Source organism: Prunus dulcis, chromosome 3 (assembly GCF_902201215.1).
Source record: "Prunus dulcis chromosome 3, ALMONDv2, whole genome shotgun sequence".
NCBI classification, from domain to species: Eukaryota; Viridiplantae; Streptophyta; class Magnoliopsida; order Rosales; family Rosaceae; genus Prunus; species Prunus dulcis.
In genome coordinates this window covers 7914027-7932729 of record NC_047652.1, presented here as the reverse complement: position 1 = coordinate 7932729, position 18703 = coordinate 7914027, and the positions used below count along the sequence as shown (strand labels likewise).

The following is an 18703-nucleotide window of genomic DNA, read 5'->3' as shown; positions in this document are numbered from 1 at the left end:
GAATTGGATACAGATATATACATGAAAGTTCCAGAAGGATTCAGGTTGCCTGAAGCAGCCAGAAATAAACCACGGGGCATGTTCTCAGTTAAATTGAGAAGATCATTATATGGGCTAAAACAATCTGGACGAATGTGGTACAATCGTCTCAGTAAGTATTTACTGAAGGAAGGATACACAAATGATCCTATTTGCCCATGTGTGTTTATTAAGAAATCAGAGTCTGGATTTGCGATAGTGGCAGTATATGTCGACGACATGAATCTAATTGGAACTTCTGAAGAGCTTCAAAAGACTGCTGATTATCTCAAACGTGAGTTTGAGATGAAAGACCTTGGAAAGACAAAATATTGTCTTGGCTTGCAGATTGAGCACAAGTGCTAATGGAATTTTGGTGCATCAATCAACTTATACTGAAAAAGTATTGAAACGGTTTGGCATGGATAAAGCCCATCCACTTAGCACTCCAATGGTCGTTCGGTCGCTTGACACTAAGAAAGACCCATATCGTCCAAAAGGGGATGATGAAATGGTCCTTGGTCCAGAAGTACCATATCTTAGTGCAATAGGTGCTTTATTGTACCTAGCACAATGTACCAGACCAGACATATCATTTTCAGTAAATCTATTAGCAAGGTACAGTTCTGCTCCAACAAGGCGACATTGGACCGGCATCAAACATGTTCTACGATACCTTCGTGGGACAACAGACATGGGGTTATTCTATTCCAGTGAATCGACCAACGCCCAGAGTATTGTTGGTTATGCTGATGCAGGATATCTCTCTGATCCACATCAAGGACGATCACAGACTGGGTATGTATTTACATGTGGAGGAACTGCAATCTCATGGCGCTCAACGAAACAAACATTAGTGGCCACATCTTCCAATCACTCAGAAATACTTGCCCTCCATGAAGCCAGTCGTGAATGCGTTTGGTTAAGGTCGGTGATCCATCACATCCGAAGCACATGTGCCCTACCCTCAGCAACAGACACTCCAACAATCTTGAATGAGGACAATGCAGCTTGTATTGCTCAGATCACAGGAGGGTATATCAAGGGTGACAGGACCAAGCACATATCACCAAAGTTTTTCTATACACATGAGCTCCAGAAGAGTCAAGAAATCAAAGTCAGACAAATCCGCTCAAGTGATAACCTGGCAGATCTCTTCACTAAATCATTGCCGAAATGTACATTCCAAAAGTTAGTGCATGGCATCGGATTACGACAACTCTGCAAGCAATCAAGTTGGAGCATGCAAAATCAGGGGGAGCATTCAAGAGTCCTCTAACACAGGACATATGCGCGTTGTACTCTTTTTCCTTCGACTAGGGTTTTTTCCCACCGGGTTTTTCCTAGCAAGGTTTTAACGAGGCAACATGAGTGCATTACCCTTATGTCCCAAATAAAGTTGTACTCTTTTTCCTTCGCTTAGGTTTTTTTCCCACTGGGTTTTTCCAAGCAAGGTTTTAATGAGGCAACCAATCTAGGGACATGTGGTCTTCAAGGGGGAGTGTTATAAAGAAATGAAGCCCACATAGGTAAAACTAGATGGCAATTAGTCAAAAGATGGAGATAAAGCTAGAAGGTATTAGTCAAAAGATGGGATAATGATGTTGGGGAGAAATCATTATGTCTCCCTTAAAAGCCATTTGCTTTGCCTATAAATAGGCATTATATTTGCTTGTAAACACACACGAAAGAGAGAAGAGAATAGAGTGAGAGTCAGAGAGAAGAGAAAGAATGGAGTCTATCTGAGGAGGAATTCTGTCAGTGTAAACACCACAAAGAGAAATATAATTTCACTCCCAATATTACAGTGGTACTTCTCATCCTTTGATTATTCTAGTTTTATAACACTTTTGAGTTTATTGACATTGTATGTGTCTGTATATGACTGGACCCGCGCTATGATCCAATATTATTTTTTGACATTCTTTTACGAAAAACTACAGCTTTTCATCTGGTTAGCACCACTTGTTGATGTGACTTATCACACTTAAAAATTCAAGCTCTAGCTGTGGATATATGTTTTTTTAAAAAAATTATTTAAAACTTTTAAAAAATATATCATTTCTATTTAATGAATTTTCAATTTAAACTATTTTTAATCCATGTGGCAATGTTATAGTGAATATATGGGCTCAACATACACCCCAAATCAGCAAATTAACGGAATTATTGACGGAAGTTCACGACAAAGACTACTTGTAAGCACAAACATAAAGGACACAACTTGATAATTTCTTGAACATCAAGGACGTTTTGAGATTAAAAAAACCTTTAGAATATTACAATATCTAACTTCTCTTTAGTCAACGGGTGTAGCCAAGTGAAAAAGGAGAAACTTCTAGCTTGGTCAAATTTGACGTTATCAATGACATATACAATTTTTATTTATCAGGAAAATCTCTTCTAAATATCTGCATCCACAACTATTTTAATAGACAAGCCATACGATTAACAACATTCACAACACTTCTCCTTATAATCGAAGATAAGGTGGCTCATCTGTGGTTTTTCAAAAGGCAAGCAATGTTTCTTTGTGAAGTAAGAGGCAACCACTTTTAAGAAAGCACAAGACAGATCTTAAAACAATTCAATTTGTAGTTCTGCAAGTAGCTCAACAATGGAACAGAAACAAGACATCTTCCCTAGTTGCATTAGCTAATTGTTGATATACGTTGGAGATCCAAACCATTGATAAGCTGAAGTCTGTTTTTCTAGACAACTTTTAACTCTTTGAGCCATGCTGTATGTAGGGGACAGGGATCAGGCTTTGCCGCCGCAATTGCCTTCTCAGATAGAGAGTAAAACCAACCATTTCTCCATTTAAACTGCAAGCACAAGGCAATCTCCAAAGTGAGAAACAAATTAAGCTCAATGAGTCATATACATATATGCTTAGTAAACTTAAAATTTATAATTCCATGCATCTCTAACCTCTTTAACTGCAGTTGGAAAGTGAGCAACAGCGCGTGAGTATGCACATAATCGATCCTCCATGGCTTCTTCAAATACCAACCCTTTCTCTGCTGCTGCTGCAGATGCAAGCTCTGCGATGAGGCTAGACACCTAAAAGAATATTGATCAAGTTTTTATCAGTTCCCTTTCTCAACACATAAACAATATGAGCTCAAAGTTTCCTGCTTAACAACAAGAACTTTGGCTGGATTTCATTCTGTACTAACCTAAAAGTCGCTTCATGTCATCATATTTTATATGTCAAACATTTCTTTGTCAGTGAAATAAAAGATGTCTGCTGTTATCATTGAGAATAGAGTTTTCAGAGCCAACTGAAATTATATAGAGGGGTTTAGATGGACGCAAATCAAAGAAAAACCTGATAGCACCACAAACCCTGACAAAATTTACTTTTCACCCAACCCCAGCCCAACCAAGCTGGTTCATCTCCTTAAAAAGAAATGGAATAATGACACCAACCCAACATAATTTCCTAATAATGCTACTAGGCCTGGCCCATAATTAGTAACTATCAGCATTCTGTAACAAACACATGTTAATGGAAAATGAAAAACCTCTTGAGGCATGTTAAAAAAGTCACAAGACCAATGAGAACATACATGCAAATGAGATTATTGTTGAAAATCACTTGACAAAGCAACAAAACCTCTATGTCATGTTAACTAGGAAGCCATGCACGGTGATGAAGGAAAAGTACACAAAAGAAAGCAACCTTAAAATTGGTATTGTAGCACATCAACTATATGAAACCAGTTAATGGTGAAATAAAACACAACAAATTGTTAATTATTTAAAAAGTCTGAAAAGTAATTGATTGCACTATATACTATCTCATCAGATTCCAGTCGTGTGATATAATTTCACCTCTCTCTTCATAATCCAGTCATGTAGTTCCATTTTGTTAGCTAATGCCTTGCATAGTAGAATTACGATAGCCAAAAAGGTAATAACTACTATGTAAAAGTAAGTTTAGGAAATAAGAAGGCATGAATAAGAGGAAACATCCTTTTATTCATGGCATCTCCCAAACCACAATTTAATTAAGATGTAGAAATTGTTTGGACAAAGATCTTATTTCACATCATCATGCCAAAGGCAGACATTTTCTTTTCTTTTATTGCACCTTAATTTATCAAGTAAAGATAGGTTACCTCAGAGCGGTATTCTTTCTCTACACCACCTACAGTTGTTCCCGGATGACGAGCTCCAACAAGCATGAATGCTGAAATCCAGATCAACTTCTCTAACATCTGCTTCTGAAATGCTTCCTTGTTGAGAACCTGCTTCATATTTTCGTTCATTTATACAATTCTTCGGACTTATTTAATTTTATCCCAAAACTGAAGGTACAAACTTAACAAACCCATACCCTTCAAACCCCCACCACCAAGAGAATGCTCAACAACTCCCTCCCCCTCCAAACCCCACAGAAGGAAAAAGAAAAAACGCAATTGTTCAATATTTCCTTTTACTAAAGAAGAATGCTACACAAAGAACGATAACAAAATAGTGTAAAATGTTATGAAGATATTATTCTTTTACCTTGCAAGTAAGGCCTCCAGCCTGTAATCTTTCAGCTACTACAGATGCCCACTTCCCATATGATGCTGTCAGTCCTTCAGGATTGGTATCAGTCTTTCCATCAACAGGAGGTTCTCCAAGCTTGGAGACAGCAAAATATGCTAGCACTTGATCCGCATCACCAAGACCTTTACTTTCAAACCACGGTTCCAGCATTCCGTTCTGGAAAAAAACCATATCTGCTAGATTGTCAAGTCCATTGGGTCACATCCATACCTCTGCCAGAGTCCAAAACAGGGCTTGCAAATGAAGGGAAGTAAAAAAATCCAGACCAAATCATTCTCAGAAGACATGTACTCTGACTTCTTTATTTTATTTCAAATTTTTTTTTTTTTTGGCAAGCAATGAAACTTGAAAACAAGGAAAGGAGAGCAAGTTATGAAGGCTTGAACATGTATTTCAACGACTTAAAGTGAACAGTTAAAAATTTCATTATAGGTAGGTCAACCTGATATCAGCCTACAATCTATAAACAACTAAGTTAACGGACGTGCTACAAACAAAAGCCAGGGAAATTCGGTCACAAACTCCAAACCCTTTTATCAATTTTACAATCTTCGAAGACTAGCAAGTAAATGCAGCAAATCATTGAAAGACAATGGACCAATTCATGAAAGACGGAAGAAGTCACAGGACAAATGATCAGTTTCACTACATTTGATATGTTTTTGTCAATAACAAGTCAAACTATACAACTATGATAGACATAACAGCCGCCTTCAAAATCTAGTCTTCTAATTTGGACCCACATGATTACCAACTTAATATATAATAAGTAACAGTTATAAGGTCTATTTTCTAGATACATCACTCGGAATATGAGTTTGTACTAAGAATTCCAAGGGAAACACAATGTAAGCACCCTATCCATTAACCAACAGTGCAATTCAACATTGAAATGCCACCACATGTCATGTCTATAAATACTTGAGCCAGTTTGCTTCAGAGCCAAGGCTGCCTATCTGATAATCATACCCTAGCAATAAGCTAGGGCAACAGGGGATGGTGATGCTAAGCTCAGTATTGTGGTTAAATATTAACTACATTTGGAAAAACTAAACACACGAAAAGACAAATCTTAGTATTCATTAGCATCATGCTTCGTGCTTTATGCTTCTATTAAGTCACCCCAAATGCAGTAGGTTTTCCAGCATAAAAGTCATCTGATCCAATGATCGAGATAACTTCATAACTGTACCTTAGACAGGGTTTAAAGCCAAAAGGACTCATGCACCAAGAACAGGGATAATAATTTCACAAGGGTATGCATAAACATTAGTTAACATTAGGACAAAAGTTAACCAAATTATTCTAACAGCCCATTGAATAAAACAATTGCCATTCAATCAAAACTCCCAAAGTCAACTTCCAAATTCAAAGAAAATTCCCAACAAGAAAAAACATGACCGTAAGCATAAACTTTTCTCTAGCATTACAGAAGAACACACGCCCAGTTATTATCCAAATCCTATATACAAAATTGAATCACAAAACCACCAAAATTTCACTTCAAACAACTCTCAACAATCAATCCGAACTACTCCGTAAAAACTGCTAACTACCATTCCTTATTCTCAGATTAAAATAAATAAATGCAATCAGATGGCAATACCGTTCCATCTAGGCCTTGGAGTGGCCTCAAGAACAGCCTCAAGATCATCATTCCTAGTGCAAACCAAGATTGGACCTTTGAAATCAAGAGGCACAGGGTCTCCTCTTTTCACCAGCAAGTCATCACCATTGCCCATGTCCTCTAAGGCTCTGCCAACCCTTCCACCACCGACTATCACTGCAGGTACCACCTTGGTTTTGGTGGTAGAAGCCATGGCAATGGCTGTGGAGGCCCTCGCTTTGATTCTTAGGGTGAGTGTTGAAGTGAATGAAATGGGTTTTCTAGTGAGGTGGAAGAGAGTGGAGCTAGAGAGTGTTAGTGTGTTGTTGGCCATGGGTGAAAGTGTTAGAAAGGATAGTAGTCAGCGGGGACATGATGCTTCTTTGGATTTTGAAGTGGGTTTGTTTGTTGTCTCTCTCACAGGTGGGAGTGAGGAGGAGAAAGAGATCAGCCACTCGTTTTCGGCAATGGCCTATCGGTCTATCCAAATTGTCGAGAAAGACAATTTTTTAAGAAACCTAGCTTATTTAGTATCATTTGGCTGGCGGCCGCGAGACCGAAATGGGTAGCCTGAGATTCGATGGGTTAAAGCCCGGCTCAGTTCAATGGTTGTGTTTACTTGGTCCGACCTGTTCGGAGAGTCTATCCAATCCATAGTTATAATTGACTTTTTTTAAGTGAGTGACTTTTAATAGAATTGATAAATTCTTAAATACTTTCATAAAGGTGATAAAAGTTGCTAATAAATTGGCAAGATTTTTGTTCTTAATAATTAGTTTTGAAAGTATGGAAAAGTCATTCATTTAATAAGCTTTTTAAAAGTCATTAACTTTTTGGATACCATCAAATTTTTAAAGACTTTTTAAAATTCACAATTGGATACCACTCAACTTTTAAATACTTTTAATTACTTTTTAAAAGTCACATTTGAAAATCACTAGACTTGTATAAACTCTTTAAAAATCTAAATTGAATACCTTTAGACTTTTAAACTTTATAAAATTCATTAAAAGTTTGAATTGGATACTTGAGCTTAGGATTTGAAACTTCTAGCCCACCCACGACCCGACTCGACTAGACCTGCCCATTTGCTTTGTGTGTTTTTTGCCATATATTACCTTATTTCCGTTCTAAACATTTAAGTAAATGTCTTGTCTTTTACTTTAATTTATTTTTATATTACTTCATTTACTTAAGTTTACAATATAAAAATACTAGAAAATCAAATTCCCAACAAATCAAAATATGAAAGTGTTAGAGAGGATAGTAGTGAGCGGGTACACGATGTTTCTTTGGGATTTTGATGTAGGTTTGTTTGTTTTCTCTCTCACATGTGGAACTGAGGAGGAGAAAGAGATCAACCACTCATTTTTGGCAATGGCCTATTGGTCTATCCATATTGTGAAGAAAGAAAATTTTAGAAACCTAGCTTATTTAATATCATTTTCCCGCGGGCCGAAGTGGGTAGCCCGAGGCCCGATACGTTAAAGCCTAGCTCGACATGGTTAGACCCGCTCAATCTGACCCATTCTAGCGTTTAAATACTTTTTGTAAGTAAGTGACTTTCATATAGTTGACAGATTCTTAATGACTTTTAGAACATCTCCATTGCAAGGTTATAAAATTAGGGATGTAAAGCCACTTTTACATCTTGTTTCCATCTTCGGAAAGTGTAAATTGGGTTTTTTTTCTCCAATATTAAAATGTGAATTTGGGGATGTATTGTAATAACCAAAAACAAAATATCGAAAAAAGTAACAAAATATCTAAAAAGTAGGATTAATATCTTCTAGCAAAAAGACAATTTTGCCCTCGCATTATTTAATAGGGAAAAGTTGACTTTTTGATCGGGAAAGAAGTTGGCAATTCCGCTTATGCCGTTGCGTAGAGCACGGTGAAATGAGTCCGTAGACACGGAGTAGACTCGAATCGGAGTTGTAACGAAGAAAATACGATCAAAATACCACGAAGGGCAAAATTGTAATTTGGTCAGAGAGTCAGATATTTATCCCTTTTCTCCTTCTCTCTCCTCATTTCTCTCTCCTCTCTCTCTCTCTCCTCCCGATTCGACCCAGCACCCGACCTCCGCTCGCTTCCGACGTCGCCCCGGCCGCCACAGTTGGAGCCGATCTCCGCCGTTGGTACCAAACGAACCACCACTCGACCGCCGTCATTTCCTGACCCGTCGCCGCCGTTGCTGTGGCCGAAGCTCGGCGGAATCTGCCATTTTTGCCGATTTTCCAGTTTGAACTTTGAGCTCATCGTTCTCCCTCAATTCTCCACCAAATAGATCGAGTAAGGTATGATTTCTCAGCTATTTTTCGTGTTTTAACTGATGGATGTATGAGTTTCGATCGATTTTGGCTCTAAGACGTTCGATTTTCGACTTGAAAATTGGCCGGAATTTCGGCCGCCGTGATTGGCTGTTTCCGGTCACTTATTGGGGTATGTCCAAGAACAAAAGTGACCAAAAATGGGGTGTTTTACCTAGGATAGAAGTTTGGAGTCTTGGTTCCGAGATTTTCCGGCAACCCAAAATCGCTTTGGACACCCAATCTGCACGCGCGTGTGGCGGCGCTTGGGCGAGGGTGGTGAAGTGACTCTGTGTAGTTTTGTGATCCTCGTGTCGTCACAAGCGCGTAGGATTTCGTGGATCTCGATTCGGAGTCCGTTTGAGCCCCAAACGAATTTTCCATATCGTGCGATCCTTGGGTGCAGTGTCGTCAAATCGTTGGATCGCACTGAATTTTGGATATGTCGTACTACATGATTCCAGGATCGTGTAGGATTCGACGGATTGCGAATCGGAGTCCCGGATACTCCGAAATCGCAAACCCTGGGGCTAGGGTTTGGATTTTAAGCGATAACGCGATTTTGGCCGATCCGACCGTCCGTTTCGGACCAAACTGGCGAAACATGGTTCCTTCTCTATGAGGAACCCTCAGAGAAGCCCAGATTGACCATCGGAGACCGTGGACCCCACGGGTCCCGGATCGGCCGGTCTGGTGGTTGATCGCTTGGTAAAGCTTCGGGTCTTCCACGACCATTTTAACTATCTGAAAAGTTAAAGTGGGCATAGGAATAATTGGAATAAGTATACGCATTTCTAGGAGCCGGGGGTAGGGTGTTTAATTTAAATTCTTTTATTGAGCAGTTTATTAATTTAATCTTTATGGGTAATCAGGCACCAGAGGCGCGGCAGGACCACAGGAGGGACTTTCAAGAGGTCCAGCTAGCTCGGACTGGCAGTGAGTGGACTTTATTTCATGAATGATTTTATATAAATGAGTTATATAGATGATTTCTATAAATAAGATTTCATAAGTGATTTTATATTAATTTTATATAAATAAGTTTTTATAAATGAGTTTATCTGAATAAATTTCAGTATCTGATCTTGAATAAGTATTATTATATGTTTTCCGAGCATGAAATGTAGCGTAAAACATCCTTATTTTTATATTACTCAATTGAGCAGTAAATTTGAGATTTGTGGTACAGAAATGGCAGCTTACCTCAGATTTATCAGATTACAGAGACTTATCAGGTTTTTCTAAAATAGTTGTTTAGAACCACCATGTGCCCGCCTTTTTATTTGGTGATTACCCTCAGACGGACTAATGTTTACGGACATCCAGTCTGTTTACAGTTCAGTCAGTGCACTTGACTTTGCCTCACGAGTTTCGGGGACGCTCGGACCGTGAGTGCCAGGATTTGCGGCTCGGTAGACTTGGTGTCCCGAGACCTGCCAGGATTGCGGATCAGGCTGACTGCGGTCTCCTGTATCTTGCCAGAGCGGCTCGAGTCGACTTGGTGTCATCGAGACCTGCCGGCGGATCAGGCTGACCCTAGTCCCCTGTATCCTGCCAGTTTGCGGCTCGGATAGACTGCGTGTCGCCTGAGACCTGCCAGGGGAATTGACGGATTTTCAGGAGTACACTTAGGTGGTAATTTTAAAGTAATTTGAGCACTTTTATGCAGTTATTGTTTTCAATCATTTTATATCAGTTTACTCAATATACGTGCATATTTTTATCTCTTCATATAATTGTTCAGGTTTACAAATCTATATACATACGGTTATATATATATATATATCTTCGGAGGAATACTTTATATTAAACACAGTTGAACTCTAGCATTACTTATTAAGTTATTTTACAACGAGGGTTATTATTATGTTCTAACTTGCTTTTAAGAACCTTATTCTTGTCCACTCACAACTTTAAGCTTGTTTTTCGCCCCCAGGCCGTAGAAGTGCGCAGGATCCACCACTGGGCCGTTCCTAGTTTCCGCGTCACCAAGCAAGGTAGAGTTTGTGGAAAAATCCTTGAAACCTTATAATCTTTAGAAAATGCTCTGATATCTAGTTTTAGTGGAAAACTGGAGCTGGTGAATACTTGGTTATTCTATTCTGGCAGTTGGTGTGGATATATTTGATTGTTTGACAGGTAGAAAAATTTGGGTTTGGTCAAAATACAGGGGAGACTCTGCCGAATTTTCGGCAGCAATCCAAAGAAAGTTTTCCTAGTAACTGTAGCAGGAGGGGTAAAATGGTCATTTGTGCCCGACAGTTGCCAGATGTCGGACACGCATAGGGCTTGGTTCGAATTCCAAAGTGGAATTGGGATCGGGTCCTGTCATGTATCCTTTGGACTACTGGGATGTATACATTGTTGGCATATTGAAATTGATTTGGGCCGTTCAAAATTGGACTGATGGAAAAAGGAAGGGAAGCTTGGCTTTTCAATTTAGTGGGCCCCGGTGAGTTTGGGCTGCATATTTTTTTTTATATAAATCTCCTCCTTTTTAGCTCCTCTCTCTTCCTTTTCAACCATAGAGCCCACTTAATGGAGACATAAAAACAGATGCAATTTTGCATCTATTTTTCAAGCTCATGGTGGTTTCCTACATTCACAATAGTATACACCTTTGCATTGCAAGTGTTTTCTTAAAGGACCCGCCCCGAATTTTCCAAAACTCGAGGCGAATCCTGTGGAAATACCCGACATCACGATGATGTCGGGCCCACTTTTATAGTTATACCCTTTTTCCCAAAATGGAATAAGGGTACGAGACTTTCTGCCAAAATTTCGGCAGTCTCCCCCGTAAATTGAACGTTTACCAAAATTACAACCTGCATAAAAACACAATTAATATCCACAACTGGCAGCACGCACAATATAATTTCATGCAATTCACATAAACGGCCTTCGGCCTTCCAATACTTCTCAACTACTAAGCATGCTAGCAAATCAATTCATGCCTTAAACAAGGCAAACGATAAATTCAAATATAAATTATGGCTACTAAATTTCAACATACATCATCTAAATTTTTCAATTTCAACATACGAGGTTTTAACCTCCTAACACAATCACATCTATGTCTGCGGCTGTACCTAATAACCTTAGGCTGCCTACGTACCCTCACTGAGGGATCAAGCCACACGTAGTTCTTCCTTAAAACCCAATTCCACACATAGGCAATACCTTATTTCATTTATCTGTATTTCACATAATCTCCCCATACGCCGGTACGACCAACGCCACGTATGGGGCCTGTCAACACGCCGGATAACCTACCCCACGTGCGACCTCAACATATTATCACAAGATCTCCCCATACGCCAGTACAACTAATGCCACGTATGGGGTCTGTCCGCACGCCGGATAATCTACGTCACGTGGGATCTAACTTTCACAGGGTGGTACTTGTAGTGTAACCAAAATCCGTGGAGGTACCTAAGGTAGTGCATATAGCACTTCAAACTGACATTCTAGACTCTTTTTATACCTTACAACCATATATAAATATATAATTTACTTACAATATTGTGTAAACCTCAACAATAGTCTAGCACTTGATAATCCCCCTGGGAAGGTGAGGCTACAACGGGAGACTCACGGTCAACCAAGGGTCAAACTACCCTAACCCTGGTTAAACGGGCCCACGGGGCGCACGACCTCTAAATTCCGATCCGAAAGTCCCTATGGGTTCTACGAGGTATAGGACACTCGTCCTGCAAGTCCGGTCCAGATCGGACGGTCAGATCGCTCACGATTGCACGATCTGACGATTAATATAAAACATTAACTTTAAATTATTAAATCGGAACATCCGGGGCTCCGATTCACGATCCGTGAATTCCTACACTATCCTAGAAATACCTAAATTAACATATATCAAATTTGAGACCATCCAACGGTCCTAACCTATCGAACCCGGATAAAGCTCAATAGGCGATATCCGTTCGATAGTCAAACGACGTCCGAATTCAGATCCGCTAAATCCTATGCACTCGTGACGACCTAAGGATCTCATCGAGATACAGTGCAACTTCACTACCCTCGCCCACGAGCCGCCACACATGCCGGCAAAGCTGGGTGCCCAAAGCGATTACGCATCGCTGGAAAATCTCAAAAACACGGCTCCAAACTCCTACCCTAGGTATAACAGCCTATTTGGAGCCACTTTTGTTCTTGGACCTACCCCAAAAACTGACCGGAAGTGGCCAGAATCGAGATCCCAAAATCGACCGAAATCCAATTCAAAAATCGAGTTACCTACGTTCAAAATCGATGCAATCCTACCCAACCATCAGCTAGATTATGAAGAATGGATGAATTTCCATACCTTTATCGGCAGAAATGGTGGCCGGAGCAGGGAGATCGGAGCCGGCGAAGTAAGAGCAAAAATCGGGCAAAAATCGCCTTTTTCCAGCGGCTGGAGCGGCGGCCGATGTCGGGGAAGGGCCGGGTCGTGACGCCGAGGCTGAGCCAGTCCTTTTGGCACCGGTCCAGTCTGCAGTCGCGGCCGGTGGCCGGAGATTCGAGGATAGAGAAAGAGAGACCGTCGGGGAGAGAGAGAGAGCGCGCGGAAGGAAGAGAGAGAGAGAGAGAGAGAGAGAGAGAGAGAGAGAGAGAGAGAATCTGATTTTTATAAAAAATCTGACTTCCAAATATTTACGATTGTGCCACTGAGTTTCGTTTGATCATATCTCTCTCGTTACAACTCCGATTCGAGCCTACTACGTGTCTACGAACTCATCTCAGTACGACCTATCCAAAAATACCAGTCACTACCCCAAAATCTCCCCGGGTAAGAAAATGACCAAAATACCCCTATCCCAAGGGTAAATTTGTAATTTCCCTTAAATAATTTAAATAATTTAAATAAGGGGTTTAATTTGGAGTCGGGGTGTTACAATCTACCCCCCTTATAAAAATTTCGTCCTCGAAATTTCATACCTGTCACTCAAAGGGGTATGAATACTGGGCCCGCATCTACTACTCGGGTTCCCAAGTTCTTTCTCCACAACCGTGTTGGCAACCAAGCCAAAAGCTCTAGCTAAGCAAACAGAGAAAGAGAAGTCTCCTTCTCCAACTAAAAATATCCTTTAATAGCTATTGTAATGCTTAATCTTCTTCTAAAAGCTAAACGCTTCCATTTGTGATTTGATTCTCTTCTAGCTCTCCCACTGAAAGAAATCTGCGTTCTTTGACTTCTTGATATTTTCCTTCTTTCTTTAGAATCGATAAGCAACATTGCCAACACGATTCTTTGAGATGAATGTCAGAAAGGATCATTTTTACCGAATTGTAATCATCATCTTTCTTTCTCTACTATGACCCATTTCTGATTCTAATGACAGATTTCTACTCAGACGTGCTCACATGAGATGAGACCCCAAAGCACTCTCTCTATCTCCAACCCAATCAATCTGGGTCTCATCCCTGGATTTGACCGCAGTATTCTCACTACACACGAGCCTCTTTCTGTAAGAGAATTAAGGCTATCTTAATCTTTTCCACACTTGTGATTTCGATTATTCTAACGCCATCTTTCAGATCTTGGATCCCTTGATCCAACATCAGGGAGTTACTCTTCCCAAAGAAAGGTTGTGCTCTTAGTATCTTCGACTCGTTGCTCAAGACACACAGTCGAAAATTAGCAACATGTTCAGGCAATGGAAGATCCCTAGAAGCAGGTTGATCAACTCCCTATCCTCTCGTCTATACGAACTTAGCGAACAACTTTATCATAGGAACATCCAACTGTACCAGAGGTACATGTGTTACCCTATGCAAAACCTTCGGCTTCTATTCGCAATCTTCTGGAACTTCTGAAACAACCACTGTCTGTCGTAAAGCTCTAGCCCTACTTATGCCTCGGCGGCCTATGTATCTTTCCTCTTCCACTTCCTCAAATTGATTCCATTCCTAGGGAAATGGGCAAAAGTAGCCCAAGTCGCCGGTCAACCCACAGTGACCAAAATTTTTTTAAAAAATTTGTCAAGCTAAAATTCACCACAAATCGAAGGTCGGACTAAGCCAGTACCATGCCAAGAAATACCCTCTATGGCGAGCTCGCGTGAGAGAGCAAGGAGGAAGAACCCTAATGTTCCACTCCTGTCAATCACGGAATTCAAGCCCACGCAAATGAAGTGATGTTCCACCCAACACCACTACTTTTCCCTTTAATTTGCCACGACCTTCCTTTGGTCGAACTCACAACTCCGTCACTTCCATGTAACTCATCCAACAGAATTTCTTTTCCGTATTTTCCTTTGTGAAATAATTTAACTTTTGTGACGTCCCCAACGTTGCAAATGTACCATTCCGAGATGGAACCCATTATAATGCCCACAACTTAAGGATGCACATAAGGTGCAGGGTCCACAGGAAATTGAACCTAGAGCTCTGATACCAATTGAAAGGACCCGCCTCGAATTTTCCAAAACCTGAGGCGAATCCTGTGGAAATTCCCGACACCACCCCGATGTCGGGCCCACTTCTATAGTTATACCCTTTTTCCCAAAATGGAATAAGGGTACGAGACTTTTTGCCAAAATTTCGGCAGTCTTCCCTGTAAATTGAACGTTTCCCAAAATTACAACCTGCATAAAAACACATTTAATATCCACAACTGGCAGCATGCACAATATAATTTCATGCAATTCACATAAACGGCCTTCGGCCTTCCAATAATTCTCAACTACTAAGCATGCTAGCAAATTAATTCATGCCTTAAACAAAGCAAACGATAAATTCAAATATAAATTATGGCTACTAAATTTCAACATACATCATCTAAATTTTTCAATTTCAACATACGAGGTTTTAACCTCCTAACACAATCACATCTATGTCTGCAGCTGCACCTAATAACCTTAGGCTGCCTACGTACCCTCACTGAGGATCAAGCCACACGTAGTTCTTCCTTAAAACCCAATTCCACACATAGGCAATACTTTATTTCATTTCTCTGTATTTCACATAATCTCCGCATACGCCGGTACCACCAATGCCACGTATGGGGCCTGTCAACACGCCGGATAACCTATGCCACGTGCGACCATACCATACTATCACAATATCTCCCCATACGCCGGTACAACCAACGCCACGTATGGGGCCTGTCAACACGCTAGATAACCTACGCCACATGCGACTATACCATACTATCACAATATCTCCCCATATGCCAGTACAACCAACGCCACGTATGGGGCCTGTCAACACGCCGGATAACCTACGCCACGTGCGACCATACCATACTATCACAATATCTCCTCATACGCTAGTACAACCAACGCCACGTATGGGGCCTGTCTCAACGCCGGATAACCTACGCCACGCGAGACCTGAACATCATATCACAATATCTCCCCATACGCCGGTACAACCAACGCCACGTATGGGGTCTGTCGACACGCCGGATAACATACGCCACGTGCAACCTCAACATATTATCACAAGATCTCCCCATACGCCGATACAACCAACGCCACGTATGGGGTCTGTCCGCACGTAGGATAACCTACGCCACATGGGACCTAACTTTCATAAGGTGGTACTTGTAGTGTAACCAAAATCTGAGGAGGTACCTAAGGTAGTGCGTATAGCACTTCAAACTGACATTCTAGACTCTTTTTATACCTTACAACCATATATAAATATATAATTTACTTATAATATTGTGTAAACCTCAACAATAGTCTAGCACATGATAATCCCCCTGGGAAGGTGAGACTACTTCGGGAGACTCACAGTCAACCAAGGGTCCAACTACCCTAACCCTGGTCAAACGGGCCCATGACCTCCAAATTCCGATCCGAAAGTTTCTATGGGTTCTACGAGGTATAGGACACTCGTCCTGCAAGTTTGGTCCAGATCGGACGGTCAGATCGCTCACGATCGCACGATCTGACGGTTAATATAAAACATAAACTTTAAATTATTAAATCGGAACATCCGGGGCTCCGATTCACGATCCGTGAATTCCTACACGATCCTAAAAATACCTAGATTAACATATATTAAATTTGAGACCATCCAAAGGTCCTAACCTATCGAACCCGGATAACGCGCAATAGGAGATATTTGTTCGATAGTCAAACGACGTCCGAATTGAGATCCGCGAAATCCTACGCACTCGTGACGACCTAAGGATCTCATCGAGATGTAGTGCAACTTCACTACCCTCGCCCACGCGCCGCCGCACATGCCGGCAGCGCTGGGTGCCCAAAGCGATTACACATCGCCGGAAAATCTCAAAACCACGACTCCAAACTCTTACCCTAGGTATAACACCATATTTGGAGCCACTTTTGTTCTTGGACCTACCCCAAAAACTGACCGGAAGTGGCCCGAATCGAGATCCCAAAATCGGTCGAAATCCAATTCGAAAATCAAGTTACCTACGTTCAAAATCGATGCAATCCTACCCAACCATCAGCTAGATTATGAAGAATGGATGAATTTCCATACCTTGATCGCCAGAAATGGTGGCCGGATGAGGGAGATCGAAGCCGGCGAAGTTCGAGCGAAAACCGAGCAAAAATCGTCTTTTTCCGGCGGCTGGAGCGGCGGCCAATGTCGGGGAAGGGCCGGGTCGTGACGCTGAGGCCAAGCCGGTCCTTTTGGCACCGGTCCCGTCCGCAGCCGTCGCCGGTGGCCGGAGATTTGAGGAGAGAGAGAGAAAGAGACCGTCGGGGAGAGAGAGAGAGAGAGAGCACGCGGGAGGAAGAGAGAGAGAGAGAGAGAGAGAGAGAGAGAGAAAATCTGATTTTTATAAAAAATCCCACTTCCAAATATTTACAATTGTGTCACTGAGTTTCTTTTGATAATATCTCTCTCGTTACAACTCCGATTCGAGCCCACTACGTGTCTACGAATTCATCTCAGTACGACCTATCCAAAAATACCAGTCCCTGCCCCAAACTCTCTCCGGGTAAGAAAATGAAATACCCCTATCCTAAGGGTAAATTTGTAATTTCCCTTAAATAATTTAAATAATTTAAATAAGGAGTTTAATTTGGAGTCGGGGTGTTACATTTTCGGTGGCTAGGGTGTAAATATAGCATACACGCCCCTTTACATCCCTATGTTAAGTGGCATATTTTCATATACTTTTACCAGAGTTTTGTCTACTTCTTTTATATTTATTTTATAAATAGTATTTACCTTTTAATATTTAGGAGTTCTTCAATCTAAGTCCAAAATTCCTAACAGTTATTGGGTTTAGTCCACACCTTTTTTGCTGTAGATTGAGCCCATTGACTTTCATTAATTTTTTTTCATATGTCAATTTTACCCTTTGATAAATGAGGAAAGAACAGTAATTGAAAATCCAAATTAATGTATCAATTCTTTCCTTCTAAATAGATTTCATATTTTAAATTTGGAATCCTTCTATTGCCGCCATGACATAAAAGAAGTTCATATAAAATGGAGAATTATTGATGATATCTTCCCAACAAATATTTACATGACTACTATGTAAATGTGATATAACGTACCTAATTACTAGGTAAATATAACATAATGTACCTAAATAGTAGGTACATATAACATAATGTACTTAAATACTGGGTAAATATAAAATAATGTACATAATTACTAAGTAAATATAACATAATGTACCTAACACATAAGTAGTATACTATACTATACCTGATAAACATGTAGATTTTAGATAAAATGGGTGGATTTGAGTGATACAACCAATAATCGTAAAACGCCACAACAAATACATGGGAAAAACAAGAAAAACTGACAAATAATTAACTACCAAGAAACAAATGAATCAAAAATGATGTGGGGGGAGGGAGGTACACAAAACCCACATGTGTTAATGATTAACTGCATCTTAATTAAAGATATTAGTGGGAATGAACTTTACAGCAACAAAAACATGAAGAAAAAAAGGTGAGCTAAACAAAATCAAATGTAAAACAATGAGAGTATATTAATGAGGAATTGTATTATCAAAGAAGAAAACAAAAGAACAAAATTAGTGAATAACAAAACTTCTGGCAAAGAGTAAAAGAATATTTATGTACCTTGTGTACAGGTTGCCATAATGCAAGAATACAAAGCCACAACAGAAAGAAAGCCAACGTTCATATAGGAGCATGACTGAAATATAAAAGCTATTGCAAAAATTATAAGAGACGTGATTTGTTGCCTCATTTAATTATTTCAAAAATATAATAGCTAATTATTATGACAAAAA

At 40.3% G+C, this 18703-nt stretch overlaps 1 protein-coding gene across 2 annotated transcripts; it reads right to left on the bottom strand.

Moving 5' to 3' along the window:
* Positions 1-2370: 2370 nt before the first annotated feature.
* Positions 2371-6740, bottom strand: LOC117623283. Of its 2 annotated transcripts, none has more exons than XM_034354196.1 (5): positions 6185-6740; positions 4534-4751; positions 4143-4271; positions 2950-3081; positions 2371-2843 (listed from the first exon to the last, which is right to left on the bottom strand). In XM_034354196.1, exons 1-5 carry the CDS (start codon positions 6516-6518, stop codon positions 2730-2732), a joined length of 927 nt encoding a protein of 308 aa, XP_034210087.1. In that variant the 5' UTR covers positions 6519-6740; the 3' UTR covers positions 2371-2729. The 2 variants fall into 2 exon arrangements, with proteins under 2 accessions (XP_034210087.1, XP_034210088.1); XM_034354197.1 differs by having other exon boundaries at positions 4534-4734; positions 6185-6345.
* Positions 6741-18703: the final 11963 nt, after the last annotated feature.